Source organism: Amaranthus tricolor, chromosome 3 (assembly GCF_026212465.1).
Source record: "Amaranthus tricolor cultivar Red isolate AtriRed21 chromosome 3, ASM2621246v1, whole genome shotgun sequence".
In the NCBI taxonomy this organism is placed as follows: Eukaryota; Viridiplantae; Streptophyta; class Magnoliopsida; order Caryophyllales; family Amaranthaceae; genus Amaranthus; species Amaranthus tricolor.
In genome coordinates, this window is record NC_080049.1 from 23,139,257 (window position 1) to 23,154,871 (window position 15,615).

Below are 15,615 nucleotides of genomic sequence, written 5' to 3' on the forward strand. Positions count from 1 at the left end.
TAGAAATAGTGAGCCAACTCGAAATCAACCAAGCTTAACGTGAATATATTGTATATCGACCCTAAAAAAACTAACCCGGATTTGAAGATGATGTGAGCTGAATGACTAATCTGTCAAGTCTGTTTGAAAGCCATAAAGCCATATTCTTTGGAGGAGAGTTTTCTGCTTGATAGCTTCTCACTAGGTTACATATTCGTGTGTATCTCAAGTGCTGAGTCTTCACTACGTGATGGTCCATCTGCTAACCTTTAAGCCCAATCATAATTGTTTCACTAGGTGAGTTTTAGCTTTGCCCATCTGAAATTTTGTTGCGTAACCCAAGTAGGTTGGGTTCTTTGGTTTATTGTTTTCTTGTTTTCTTGTTTGGTTTAGTCCTTCTGATGTTAAAACAACTACCGTACAAAATTATTGTAAATTTTGAAATACAAATATATAATAACCTTTGTATATGGGTTTAGTCCTTATATTTGTATATGGGTTGCTTATGCCCATTTTATGTATGGTATTTTAAGAGGTTTCATCTCCATACTTTTCTTCAAAATAAGCTTTTATATTAGTTGTAATTTTAAAATTGGTTATCACAAGTGACCCATAAAATAAGGCTATTTCACCTTAATCCAAGTCCAAATTGAAAAACTAACAAAGAATAGTTAGCATTGTTCTTGAGAATTATTGGGTTCTGCCACATTAACTAAAATCTAAAATGAAATTCTCATATATATATATATATATATATATATATATATATATATATATATATATATATATATATATATATATATATATATATATATATATATATATATTATAAAACAATTAATTTTTCGTTTTAACTTATGGAAAACATAATTAAAGGTATAATTAAATTGTAATAAAAAATTAAATACAACAAAATCGAGTTCATCAAAAGTGAATTCCATTGAGAAAAAAATCAAATAATTGTAGTGTACAATTACATTTTAAGGTGTAATTTTCCATACTAACACCAACAAAAATTGCAATATACTTTCTTTTTTTTCAATAAATTAATGACTACATAGTTTTGTTTTATTAAACTAATATAAAATATTCATTAATAATCACAGAATAAAAGTTGACGACTGTGACGGATAAATAAAATCTCATTCAATATTTTTGATTACAGATAAAATAAAATAAAAATTAAGATTAGCCACATCACTACTACTCCTTTAACTTTGTTTAGTTTTGCATTAATGTGCAATTTTAAAGACTTTGTAAAGGTGTTTTTGTCAATTCAAATGTAAAATTCTTTAAAAAAGAAATTTGGCTATTTTCTTCTACCTCCATCTTCGTCCTCTTCCAAAATAGCATCTTATCTTCACTGAAAAATGTTGAGCGCAATACACTGATTCATTCATATGAGTAATGCAAAATGGGCCCCTTTATAACATGGGCTCTGGGTGGCAGTACTCCTCGCATACCCCAGGGCTGGGCATGAGAATAGTTAGCTGGAACAAGCCCATTTCAGTTTCAAAAAACCCTCCAAACTAGTAATGACATTAGTAGGAACATCGCCTGTTCATACCTGTTTTTGTATATATACTATAAATTTCCTTATAATCACCATTTTTCGGTAAGCTTTTTATGACTAGTCATTATCACTGCCAGCTTGCGTTATATTGCAGCCAGTTTTTGTGATCACTAACTCTATCATCGGAAGCATGTTTTTGGGTAACATTCATAAGCAGCAATTCTAACACTATATTTGGATATATAGCAAGTTAAGGGAGGATAAGGGAAAGGAAAAAGAGGGGCAGGGAAAAAAATTCATTGTTTGTATGGGAAGAAAACAAAGGGAAAAAAAACGAATTTTATTTTCCTTTTAAATCTTTTCTTTTATGTAGAAATTTAGATATTAACAAAATAAAGATATAGGATCCCTTCAAATCTCTTACCTTTAAATCTTTTCCTCTCTTTTTGCTATCTAAATAAAGAGATTTTCATCCTTTTAAATTTTATTTTTTTTCCTTCATTTCCTTTCATCCAAACAAAGTTTAATTATTCAATTTAACAAAGTTTAATTATTCAATTTACATGTCATAGAAAGAAAGTCCATATATATATACTTCATCTTGAACTTTTCTTATTGAAGTGGCAAGAAAAGTGATACAACATGAACATCTTGACATATTGATCTTTTACCCTAAACACATTCAAACTTAGTTCGTATAGAAATAATATGTAAAAATTCATATCTAAATTTTAGTACGTAGCTCAATTTCATTGGTGCTCAGTAATTTTCTTGTAAATTATTTCACTTCCTCTTAAGATTATAAATTTGATTTTTCTTAAAATTAGTGTTAAAAAATTAAACTAGACTTAAACCTAAAGTTTAAGTGACAGAATCTAAAATACTATACAATCATCAAACTTTCCACCCGTTAAATAATAAAAATAGGAGTATGTAATTAAAAAATAATTTTATAATTCAAATCTATAATTTGAAATGAAATACTTATTTTTAAACGCAATCTTAAACAATTTTTTTGGCTAAGGAAAAAAGAAGACTAAGTGATATCGATCTAAACTTTTTTCAAAAAAATAGTACTCCCTCCGTTTTTTTTCAAACGTTTCATTTGCTTTTTGAGTGCTATTCATCAACCACTTTTAATTTGTAATTTATTTTTAATCAATGAATTAAAACAAAGTCAAATGGAATCTTAATTGATTCATCTCAACATAAAGTCTACTAATATTTTGTTTTATAATTTTTGATTATGCACAATTAGAGATATTAAAGATTAAATTAATGCATTGGCAAACATGCAAAAAGCAAATGAGACGTTTGGAAAGCAACAGAGGGAATAATACTTATTCTCAAACTAATACAAAGAGTGGTTTCTCATTTCTCAATTCTCTTACTGGTTCCTTCCACTACAAATAGATAACAAAATGGCGATGACATTTATGATCGCTATTTAATCGCTAAATTGGTAAAAGTGGTTCGGGTGACGGCCCAAGGTTGGACGTCATTTTGGTGGGACGCTAAATGAAAATTGGACGCCTAAACATGGCCAAAATTACAAAAATGGGGCGACGGCCCATGTGTCGTCGCCATGTGCATTTTTTAGGGCTATGGTCTGGCTACGACCCTGGTTTCGTCGCCCAGATTTAAAAAAAAGATTCTATACAATGATACAAAACTAATATTTGAATAATTGTTATTGCTAGAGCTTGAACCCATAGCCTCTAACATCTAGGTACAACTCTCAAACCACTAAGACACTCGAAACATATTGATTTATATTATGTTGCTTTTATATTTATTACCTAGTAACTTATACTTCAACATTTTTATAACTTATTATTATTATTATTATTTTTTTTATTAAAGTATTATTATTATTATTATTATTAGAGTAATATTAGTATATAATTAGTCATATTACTGTATACTTAGCCGTATTACTGTATTATTGGTTTTGTTAGAATATTATTAGTCGTACTACTATATTATTAGTATATTATTAATTGTATTAGTATATAATTAGTTGTATTAGTGTAATATTAGTAAATTATTTGTTGTGTAGTCATATTAGAGTAATATTTATATATTATTAATCATATTAGGATATTGTTATTCGAATTAATGCATTATTGGTATATTATTAGTTTTGTAATAGTATTAGTGTAGTATTAATATATTATCAATCGTATTAGTGTATTATTAGTCGAATTAATATCTTAATAATATATTATTAGTGTGTAGTCTTATTAGAGTAATACTAATACATTATTAGTCGAATTAGTATATAATTAGTCGTATTAGTGTATTATAGCTATTTAAGCTAAGATTAAAAGAGGTTTAAAAATAGGGCTATTACAATATTAGTACATTATTTATTGTATTGGTATATAATTAGTCGTACTAGTATATTATTAATCGTATTAGCGTATTATTAATATATTATTAATCATATTAGTATATTATTAACTGTAGACACTTATATATATTTTTTTTAATGAAGCAAAATTCCAAAAACGAAGTGGAGAGTGGCAACGGCCTGACTACGGCACATGGTCGTTGCCCACTTAAAAAAAATTCAAAAAAAAAGATGTTCAATAGGGGCTACGAGTTGGCTATGGCCCTGTGCTGTAGCCACTAATATTCTTTTTTTTATAATTTGGGCGACGAGCTGGCTACGGGAAATGGTCGTCGCCACTCACTGTTTTCTAAAAAGAGACGTTGGAAAAGGCTAGCGACGAGCTGGCTAGGGGACTGTTTCGTCGCCATTTTTCCGAAATCTACGGCGATGGCTTTTTCGTCGCCTGTTCGTCGCCATTAACAATGAACAGATGGCCGTCGTCTTTTTGCCCTTGCCATTTTAACATTTATTTGTAGTGTCCATTCAAACTCCATTAATTAATCGTTGTTAGAGTAAGATTTAAAGTGTAGTTGGATAAAGGAAGTTTAAATTGGTAGATTATACATCATCATAAAACATTGATAAAGACTACTACAAATTGAGCATGCATGCGCACCAACAGCCGTCAGAGCATCATGAATGAACAATGAACTTTGGCTCGACTATTCTAGTGAATTTCAAGAACCTGCTTGCGTGATTCAGATCATCTCTTACAAAGTATAGACAGGACAGCTAATCTTATAAATTGATTGATTCATTTAATTTGAAACTATTCAAGATAAGATGTGAGTTTAATTATACAGTAAATAGTCATACTCACCAAAATTAAAGATCATATTCCACTTTTTGGAAAGATCTGTATCAAATCATCACATACTTTTTTTCCATCACTAGATTGAAACAATGTAATTATTTTAATAGGAGATTAGTCTTTGGAAGAGGAAAGGAGAGAGATAGTATACAAAGTGTGAACTTTTTTTTAAAAAGCTTTCGAAAAAATAATAAATAATTAGCTTCAGGTAAAAATAATTTGAAAAATAAGTTTTTCGAACAATTGTTGACTAGGACAATGATTATAAATCCATATGTGTGGGTTTCTGGTTTAGAAGGTTAAAACATCAGCTTAGTCAAAGTCGCTGTCTTAGACAGCGATTTTACCAATGACTTCTAAAAAAATTCATCAATTTTAACTGGATAAGAATTTAAACCCTTGAAAATTCATAGCATGCATATCTAAATTACTAAGCTAATTTTAACTTTTTTGAAATTTAATACTGTAATCTAATTAACATTGAAAAGTCTATTAGTATCATTTATGAAAAAATTGAATCGAAAGTTTCCAAAAAATCAATTATGATTGTGACTACTTTTTGGAATGCTTTGTTTGTGAACCATTTAATTAGGAAATAAGTTGTATTTTATAGGGTTATATTTAATAAAAATGAGCTGCTCTTCTATATACGACCTCAAAACAAAGAACTTATATACTAATAATATAGTTAGGTTATTCAACCTATAAATAAAAAGTATCTCATTGTTAGATCGTCTTACGTGAGAATTTGTGATGCCTAGTTAGTATTAAAAAATTCAAATTTTGTTTGTAATATCATGATTATTTGTTTGTTCAGGACTCTAAAAAACACCAAATATTAAATTTAAAGTAGACAACAATTTAATTTGTTTACAAAATTTATCACTAATCATTCATCTCTGCCTAGAGTTATTAAACTTCTAGGATCTTAAAAAAACCACACTATTTATATTATTCACTTTGCTTATGAGACTAATACATTTACTTTAAGAAATTGTACACTTACCCCTGAAAGACACTTAAGAAGAACTTACATCTAACTACTTAACACTTAGTAGAACAATACACCATTAAACTCTAGACTCAGGGACTTGTGAAAAATTGAAGAGGCTTAACCTAGCTTAGACGTGCACTTACCAAGGTAAGAACTCAATTAAACGTAAGATGTAGTGATTGTGATTTGATAATTAAAAAAATAAAGTTTCTCAATCAAAAGACTTGATACAACTCTAATTTAAATGATAAAAACTTATGCTCAAAAGTTACAACATGAACTGAGTTACAAGATGATCTAAATACAAAAAATCTAATAGCTTCTTCTAAACTATCACACTAAAAATATAAAGATTCAATCTTTGACTTTTACATAATTGTAAAATCGGTTTGATTTCGAGTCAGATGGTTTGACTCGTTTCAAAATCGAGTCTTATGTCCACGTTGGTTTTATATATTTGTAATAAATTCAATTGTAAGTCGGGTTAAATTGATTTTGATTACAAGATCTAGTGAATATCGAAATCTTAAATAAGTTTGTAACACCTTTATCAACACACAACACAACAAGCACTAGGCCACAACTTACTTAGCTGATTCTTCTTTTGAACTATATATACATATAGACTAATTACTTATACTTTTAATATTAGTCATATTAGTGTAGTATTAAGTGTATTAGTACATTATTAGCATAATTTTGTCGTATTACTATTATATTAATCATATTAAAATATAATTCATATTAAAATATAATGAACATAGTACTAGTCGTTTTAGTATTGTATTAGGTGTATTAGCAAAGTATTAATTGTATTAATGTAGTATTAAGTGCATTAGCATAATAACATTATATTACTTATTTTAGTATATTATTATTCTTCTTAGTTGTATTAACATAATATTAATTGCATTACGTAGTATTAGGCGTTTTAGTATAATGTTTGTCGTATTGGTGTAGTATAAGGTGTATTAGTAGAGTATCAGTTGTATTAGTGTATTATTATTTGTATTAGTATAGTATTAGATGTATTAGCATATTATTAATACAATATTAGTCGTGTTATACAATATTAGTCGTATTAGTATTATATTAGTTGTATTAATGTATAATTAGCATGTCGTATTATTGTAATACTAGCCTATTAGGTGTATTAGTATTGTATTAGTTGTATTAATACATTCTTCGAGTAATGATATTAGTCGAATTTGTTCAATATTAATCGTCTTTTTATAGTATTAGTATTATTTGTGTATAATTAGTCATATAAGTATAGTATTTGTCGTATTATTACTTTATTAGTTATATAATTAATGTAGTATTAGGTGTATTAGCATAATATTAGTCGTATTAGTGTTGTTTTAGGTGTATTAGTATAGTATTAGGTGTATTAATATGTCATTTACTAATTTAGTATATGTTAGTCGTACCAATTTAGTAATAGTCGTTTTTGTTTAATATTAGTCTTATTAATATTTTATATGTCGTATTAATATAGTATTAGTCGTATTAGTATAATATTAGTGATTTTTGCCTAATAGTAGTCTTATTTTTGCATAGTTTTAGCCATATTATTATATTAGTATGTAAATAATTGCAAATATTTAGCTAAACTAAATACTTTCAAATACTAAATACTAAATACATTGTCCTGCTTAAACCAGGTCTACCTATGATAATATACGAATTGGTTGTTCCATGCTTGTTGCCGACATTTAAAGATGGTTGTGTTACTGTTAGCTGAGCTAAGCAACTAGCAATCAAGTTTGTAAAGTACATTGATAAACACGCGTAGTCAATTTTGATTCATAGAACTAATAAAATAACATTTTAAAAAATAAATAATAAGAAAAGAAGCAAATATCTAAATATTCAGCACTATAATAATAATAATAATAATAATAATAATAATAATAATAAAGAAAAAGTATCAATCCAATACTCCAAAACGAAAAGTTATTTAATATTATAAATCAAACACCAACTTTAATTTACTCTTTACAAAATAGAAATTCCTATATATTTGATAGGAATTTAACTCAAAAAATTAAAATAAAAACCATCGTACGCTAATTCTTGGACTAAAGCCTAACATATAATCCTATTTATAGTCTAACTATAATAAAGAGACAAATAGAGCATGCATCTAATAGTTGCGTTGCTCTTACTAATAATTAATCATTTGTTCCATTATTTATTTATTAACACGGTCAAAATAGTACTGCATTTGTTGGATTATATTTGTAATTGATAATAATATTATTTTCAAATTATATATTATTATCAATTGCAAATATTTTAAAATAGAGTAATATATACTTATATAATTGCTTTGCTTCATACTTATTTTCAAAAAAAAAAAATTAAGTATAAAATGGAACGTGGATTAATTTATTTGTCCATAATTGAGTCAAATAATCATTAGCGTCGCCGCACATGAAGATGGTGAAGGAGGTGGAAGGGAATAAGAATGAAGATGATAAGAATATTGTTGAAGTTGCCACATTTGTCCGAGTTCATATAATTTCCTGCGTAGAACGACTGACTCGGATTTAAGCCGGTCATTTTCTTTCCTTACGAGGTGAATATGATGTGTCATGAGCCGTAATTGGTTGGACCGCTCCCGAGTTTGGATCTTTAATTGGTTTGCATTATTAATTAAATTTTCTACGTGTTTTTGTTTTCGCATGCGTGACCGTCTAGCTGATTCCCGATTTGATATCATCCGCTTACGCTTTTTCTCGTCCATGATCACTGCACGCTCTGGATCATCTGCACATGAATTTAACATAAAATAATCTTGATTTTGGTTCGGGTCTTCGAAGCCAGAACCAAAAATAGGACTTAAGAGCACAGAGGTCGGACTTTGGGCATTATTTTGCCCTAGGTCCGGTTTGTCTAAACAAGGAGACTCTTGGTTTGGTCTTAATGAACCTAAGTCCGAACCGACATGGTAACGACTAAAATTAGGTTCATCACTTTTTGAACAACTAATATAAAAGTTTTTGTTTAATTTTGATTCGGGTTTAATTTGGGCATTATCTTTTTCCATAATAGGATTAGGAAAAAGAGATTCGAGTTTCTCCCACGGCGTAAAGCCGCCGTTAAAGGAGAAAGATGAGTTGTTATTGGCGGTGGATAAAAGGGAATCAGTGGGAAAAACGGTGGACAACATGGCGGCGTAAGAGCTTATAGGTGGGGGGTAGAAGAGAAGAAGAGGAAAAGGGGAGAAAGGAATTGTAAGTGTGGATTATTTAAAGGCCAAAACTAAGCACCCAAAAAAGCTAGAGTATTGGTGGGCTCCACATTGGTAGGAACATGGAAGGGCATATTAGTCAATTAGATGGTACTACGGGAATAGCTTTTGAGTCAAGGGGCACTTACTACGGGTTAAAGTGGGGCCGACAATAAAATTACTAGGAGTAACCCTGCTTTTCACAAAAGCAGAATTAGGGTTAATTAGCTTACTGACGAAGGAAGAATGGAAGTGGGGACACTAGTTGGACATGTGTTTAAAGATGATTTGTTACTCGTGTGAGAAGCCTTATACAGTAGTTTGAAGAGATCAACCTCTGATTATCAATTACTCCCTCTTATTCAGCTTATGTGTCTCATTTCCTTTTATGGTCAAGTTATCTTAATTGTCCCATTTCTATTTTTGGTATGGATTTTTGACTTTTATGCCCTTAGTAACTTTATCTTATTTTCAATTATACCTTTTATTACCCATACTAATTTTCCTGCCTTATATTAAAAAACCCATAAAATCACTCTCTTTCCTACCCTTAAGGTCCCACTTTTGACTCTCCTTAAAATCCGTAAAAAGTCAAATGAGACTCATAAGGTGAATAGGAGGGACTAACATTTACTCTTTGTTTCTCTATATCAATGATCAGCTTACTCCACTCATTTAGAAAAAACAGTTTTTCTCAACATCGATTATTTTGGTGAAATGGATTAAGTCTTTAAGCTTGGCGAGAACTACTAAATTAGATAATGTTGTTTTTTATTTAGAGCACATAGTATTAACTTTAATTTGGACTTAGGAGGTATATGTTTAATAATACTCTATCTTTTATATTTTATTTCTTCATTTGAAATATGAAAAGAAATCAAGATAAATAATAATTATACAATAGATACTATAAAAGTTGGATAAAACAATATAAAAAATAAAGATTATATTTATTAAAGTGTCAATGTAATAAAATCATTAAATTTCATTGGTGTATATAAAGTAAATATATTGGAAATTAAATTGTAATTTAATTTTTATAAATCAGAGTGTAAGTGATAAAACTCTCAGTGAAGATCTTTGATTGAAGAGAGAAAGCAGGAAAGAAAGAAGAGATTTTATTGATTAATTGATCATAAGGGAAAAGAATCGAAAATAACAATTGATACAGAAGTTTTTATACAAAGAAGAAACAAAACATTGTACTGTTATTACAATACTACCCCTGACTACTGTTGACGATACTACCCCTGATCACTGTTGTTGTATCATCTGATTTGGCATGATGGCTGTTATCATCAACAGTAAGTTTAATAATTATCTTGAATTTTATTGGTTATTAAAATAGAATAATTCTAAATAAGAAAGACATTTTAAAATTTTCAAATGGGGAATGTGAGTAGAACAAAAAAATGAGGGGAATATGAATTAGTGAAGTGAAGAGTGAAAAGTGTTGATTTTTAAAGAGAAGATTAAAAAGCGGTAAAATAGTTAAATATTGTGCACTAAGTTTATATTACACAAATTTAAACTACTTAAATTAACATTTTATTGTAAAGAAGGATAAATTATGGAAATATACTTAAGATCTTTGCGATATTTACTTGCATCATGTTAATACTTTACAAAATATCGATTTAAATGCTTAGAAATACTTTAGAAGATGATTGAATAGAGTATGACGGTTTTTGATAACTTTTCGTTAGGACTCTTGGAACATAATTGAATCAGAAGTTCGATCCTCAAAGACCTACGGCTCTCTAAAATTTTTTAATACCTCTATTTTTATTTTTCTCTTTACTAGTACTTCCTCCGTTCCGTTTTAGTCGCTACATTTACATGGGCACGGGGATTAAGAAAAGTGATTGACCTACACTGTAGCTGATTGTTTACTTTATAGAGTATAATATTTTATTATTGTTAATTAAAAAAGAAAAAGGAAAAATAAGTTGTTAGATTACTTTATAGAGTATAGTATAGTATTTTATTATAAAGTATAGAGTATAGAGTAGGATAAAATAGGGGTAGGTAAAAATTTAAATAATTGTTTTATTACTAAAAACGAAAATGTAACAAGTAATATGAAATTGCCAAAAATAAAAAATATAACGGGTATTATGAAACCGAAGAAGTAATACATTGGAAAGATTTACTCTCTTATTCCTATTAATAGCCCTGGCTACCCCAATTCAGAAACACTTTCCCAGAGATAAACTAATGATAAACAAGCCACGTTTGGATTTTGAATTCACACAATCGAGCAAGAGCAATTGCTCACATTTTTTACTGTAGAAATTGTTCACTAGGTTTCTAAAACTACCCACGGTTTTTAGTCAGCAAAGTACAAATTCAAATTACAAGAGTCTTTTGAAATCCTGATGTTTTAAACTTTAATATTTGTAAATTCAAACTTCAACAGTCTTAAGAATCAAATTTAATGCGCCATTTTAACATATTTTTAGTGTAAATAGTAAAATATAAAAAAATTAGTAGGATGAAAATGTACATTATAACAAATCAAATAAAATTTATAGTGAGTATATTTTTTTAGACATTTGGAAAATGTTGTAAATAAGATTGATTGATTAATACAATTTACTATTAATTGAAAACAAGGAATTATGTTTAAAATATATTTGACCTTAAAAGATAATTAATTCATAAAAAATAATAACATGGTCAAGTGAGATATTACTATTTTTATTTCAATGCCTAGTTTAATATTTTTATTGCTTTTTCTCTTAGATAATTAAAATGATTCACGGTGAAAGTTGAGTTTTGTATTGTAAAATTCAAATAGAGCAAGACTACAGTACATATAGAAGTACAAAATACATTAATTTTTTTCAAATAAAAATACCAAAATCAGTCAAATTGAACTGTTATATAATTTGAAGAATTCATTATACATATGTTTTTATGTTGACATCAATTTAATTATAAATTAATATCCCCAATATAATTAAAGCTAGATATTTTAAATTCTCATCAATCATTCCAGTTGAAGTTAATTGCAAAATTGCATGCTTTCCTTGTTCTTGAACTTTTATGCTATCTTTAACCTTTTTTTGCGAGATTTTTCTGCAAAATCTAAGGCTTTTGGTTCATATTTTTTAATTATTTTAGGATGAGTAAATGTTGAAAAAATAACTCACATGCAATCACACATTGAAGAATTAGAGAGAATTAACTAACATATAAGGTTGATGAACTACTCATCACATTACTAATTGATTTTAAAATGACACCTTATCGAATTTACGTGCAGTTAACTTTCTTCTTATAAAATTGTTATTATGGACAAGACCAATAAAAAATTTATCAATAACCTCGAAAAATTTATGGTATAACACTGATTTTACATAAAATATTTATGCAAGGGTCACTTATTAGAATTACTTTTTGAAATAGTGCTTATTTTATTACTCCATTTAATTGGCCTTACCTTTATAAACAAGTTGAAATATTTTTTGCAACAAAAAAGAATTTTGGGTGCGTAAGACCAACGTAAGGAGAACAGTGTAGATTAATAGTGGAACTTTCTAATAAAAGATAGGTTATTCATTCGTCATTCTTATAATTACAGGAAGTCAGGAACATATAAGTATAGTGATGTACATATGAGATGTCATAATATATTTATATTTTATATCTTAGGCTTTGGATCTCTTTGCCAAGTTGCATATGTTTTAAATTAAATTTAGGGAAATTTGTAAAAAAACACTTTTTAAAACCCCTTTTTTGCAAAGAAACACCTTTTATAATTTTTTTTTTGTAAAAAAACACCTTTTAAGAGACTTTTTTTAAAAAAAAACACCTTAAATCAGTTTTCGGTGACTTTGGTCAACTTTCCGGCGTTGACTATGCCAGTCAACGCCGGAAAGTTGACAAAAGTCACCGGAAACTGATTTAAGGTGTTTTTTTTAAAAAAAGTCTCTTAAAAGGTGTTTTTTTACAAAAAAAATTATAAAAGGTGTTTCTTTACAAAAAAGTGGTTTTAAAAGGTGTTTCTTTGCAAATTTCCCTTAAATTTATATTTTAAAAACGTGTTAATCTCTATAGGACAATTTTTCGAGTGGCATTTTTATGCACTAATGAGTTGTGGGTATGACTACGTAAGTCCAAATAACTACTATAGTTAAAATAATATAATTAAATACTTGAGTATTTTATCAATTAAAATTTAAAACATCACCTAAAGCCTTAGATATATTATATTGGAACAATTATCCAAAGGAGTAAATAATGAGTATGTTAGTCTCATTTTATTTAACTTAATTTGATTTGGTTTACTTTAATTCAAATTAGCTAAGCTCTATTCGATTCCATTTATAAGATATCAATAAATTCGGTAGAGAATAAAGAGAGAAATTTGTGTAATAGCATTAACAGTATTGGAAAAATAGATAAAAAGACATCTAAAAAGCTAAATGTGATCATATGTAGGGCTATATAAATAACATGGACTATAAAACCACATTAACGACTCGATTTGACTTGTGGGTATACTCGAGTCGCGGGGGGCTTGTACTCAACGATCAATGTTTAAAACAGATTTGACATGTCATTTATCCAACTTTGTACAATCAAATCTGATTTTTGACCAAGAGCATAATGTCAACTTATTGTTGATGGTTGCTAAAGTTTGTTTTAATTATAGTTCTTTCTAGCTTTGGAGAATGTAACAAATGATATCGCGATTCGATAACTCTAAAATTTTCCTTATCGTTATATAAGTGTTATATTAAAATTGTAAGGCTTAGTTGTGATTAGTCATTTTTGGGTAACGCGAACCGATATACTCAAAATTAGTTGATGAAAAGGAACGATTCACATATACTTTTACTTTTAAATTGGTGAAAAGATTTATGTTGTGTTGAGTTAATGATTTTGACTTGTATTGAATGAGTTGTATGCGTGTTAGAGTAACTGAAAACTCATGTTGAATGGGAGATAGTGGTTACTTGGGCATTTAGTTGGTATAACAAAGTATTTAAGGGAACTTATTAGTTTTACTTCAAACTTGAATAGGCTCCCAGTTCATAAGAGGAAAGTAGAACCTTAGTTGGGTGATATTTGTGACTTTTTGATCGTGCAATGACGCTTAAAGGTACGTACACGCAGTAATTAACCCTTACATGCATCTTGCATTGTATATTTATCGATATTGAATTGTTTTCAAATATATGTTGTATACTAGTATGCTAAATGCTGATAATGATTTAGAATGAGAACGATTCCCTTAGTAATGAGAATTGTTATTATTTGTTTGAATGGGAGCGAGTCCCTTATTAATGAGATTTGATTATTGTTAGTTGGAGTAGTGAATGGGTTCCTTATTGATAAGATTGGTTACTGCTATTTTGAATTGGAATGATTCGATTCCCTTGTTATTGAGATTTGTTATTATTTGTTTGAAAGGAAGCGAGTCCCTTATTAATGATATTGATTATTGCTAGTTTGAATGGGAATGATTCCCTTATTGATGAGTTTGACTTATGTTAGTTTGAATGGGAAAGATTCCCTTGTTATTGAGATTGATTTATATTAGTTGAATAGGGAAAGATCCCCTTATTAATGTGGTTGGTTTATGTTTCATGAATGGAAATAAGTCCCTTAGTGATGGAGTAAGAAAGTTGTTGGTTGTAAAGGGAATGGGTCCGTTATTGATGAGATATCAGATTTGTTTGGTTATTGTGACTCCATTGGATAGGGTACCCCAGTGGGTTTAGTTCCCTAAGGTAGGATCATCTCTATATATGGTCGTTGTACGGGGGTATGTTAATACTTTGCCATTGGGCGCCGGTATGGTCCGTCACCGCCCTTGGTTCATGTGTTGCCATGTGGGTCTTGCAAACCCCAATATGGTGGCCTCTAGTCACATATTGTAACACTCCTGAATTTCCAACCCCTTAAACGGAACCAGAAATCGTGAAGGAAGGGAGGAAATTCGTGTGTTACATAAAAGAAAAGGGAGAATAATTAAAATAACGCTAAAGATTAATTAAAAAGGTGAGTAAGTGGAAATTTCGGTAGCATCTTTGCTGAAAACTAAGGATGTAACAAGGATATATAAATGAATAAAATAACTAAAATAGTCTAGGGCCTTTAATGCCTTCAAGAATACGTCACGACGGAAAGAATAATCGTCGGCTTCTCAAATCATCAACTCTAACGAGGATCGTGGTTCCAGTGTTAACGCATCGATTTGACGGATACTAAAGGAGTATTCTCACTACTGTACATCCAAAAACTACACTGCGGAACTATGGATCATACAAGGAGTCACATGGCTCCATACAAAAGAAATTATACAATCCCAAAAGAAAACATTACAAGTAATATAGAAGCTACAAGCATTAGACAATTTGTACACAATTGTTACGACCGTACTCCGCTCTTTCCCACAATGCAAAGCAAAAGAAGCTCCTATACCTGTCATGTCAAGCTATGATCCTCTTGTAGCTCTACATAATGACCATAGTCAGATGTGTCATAGCAGGAACATCATAGAGAGTCATGAGCAAACAACAAAAAACACATACACGTCAGTAATTAATGAACTTATAACAATTGAAGTCATTGAACAAAACTATAGACAACGATATAGTATGGCAATAACGATTCTACTCATCTGTCTAAACACCTCTATTTACTCATAATTTCTCTTTCAAACTACTAATCTCTC

At 29.0% G+C, this 15,615-nt stretch overlaps 1 protein-coding gene across 1 annotated transcript; it reads right to left on the reverse strand.

The window, feature by feature from the left end:
- Positions 1-7,640: 7,640 nt before the first annotated feature.
- Positions 7,641-8,906, reverse strand: LOC130808175 (basic leucine zipper 34-like). Its single transcript, XM_057673642.1, has one exon. It carries the CDS (start codon positions 8,865-8,867, stop codon positions 8,103-8,105), a length of 765 nt encoding a protein of 254 aa, XP_057529625.1. The 5' UTR covers positions 8,868-8,906; the 3' UTR covers positions 7,641-8,102.
- Positions 8,907-15,615: the final 6,709 nt, after the last annotated feature.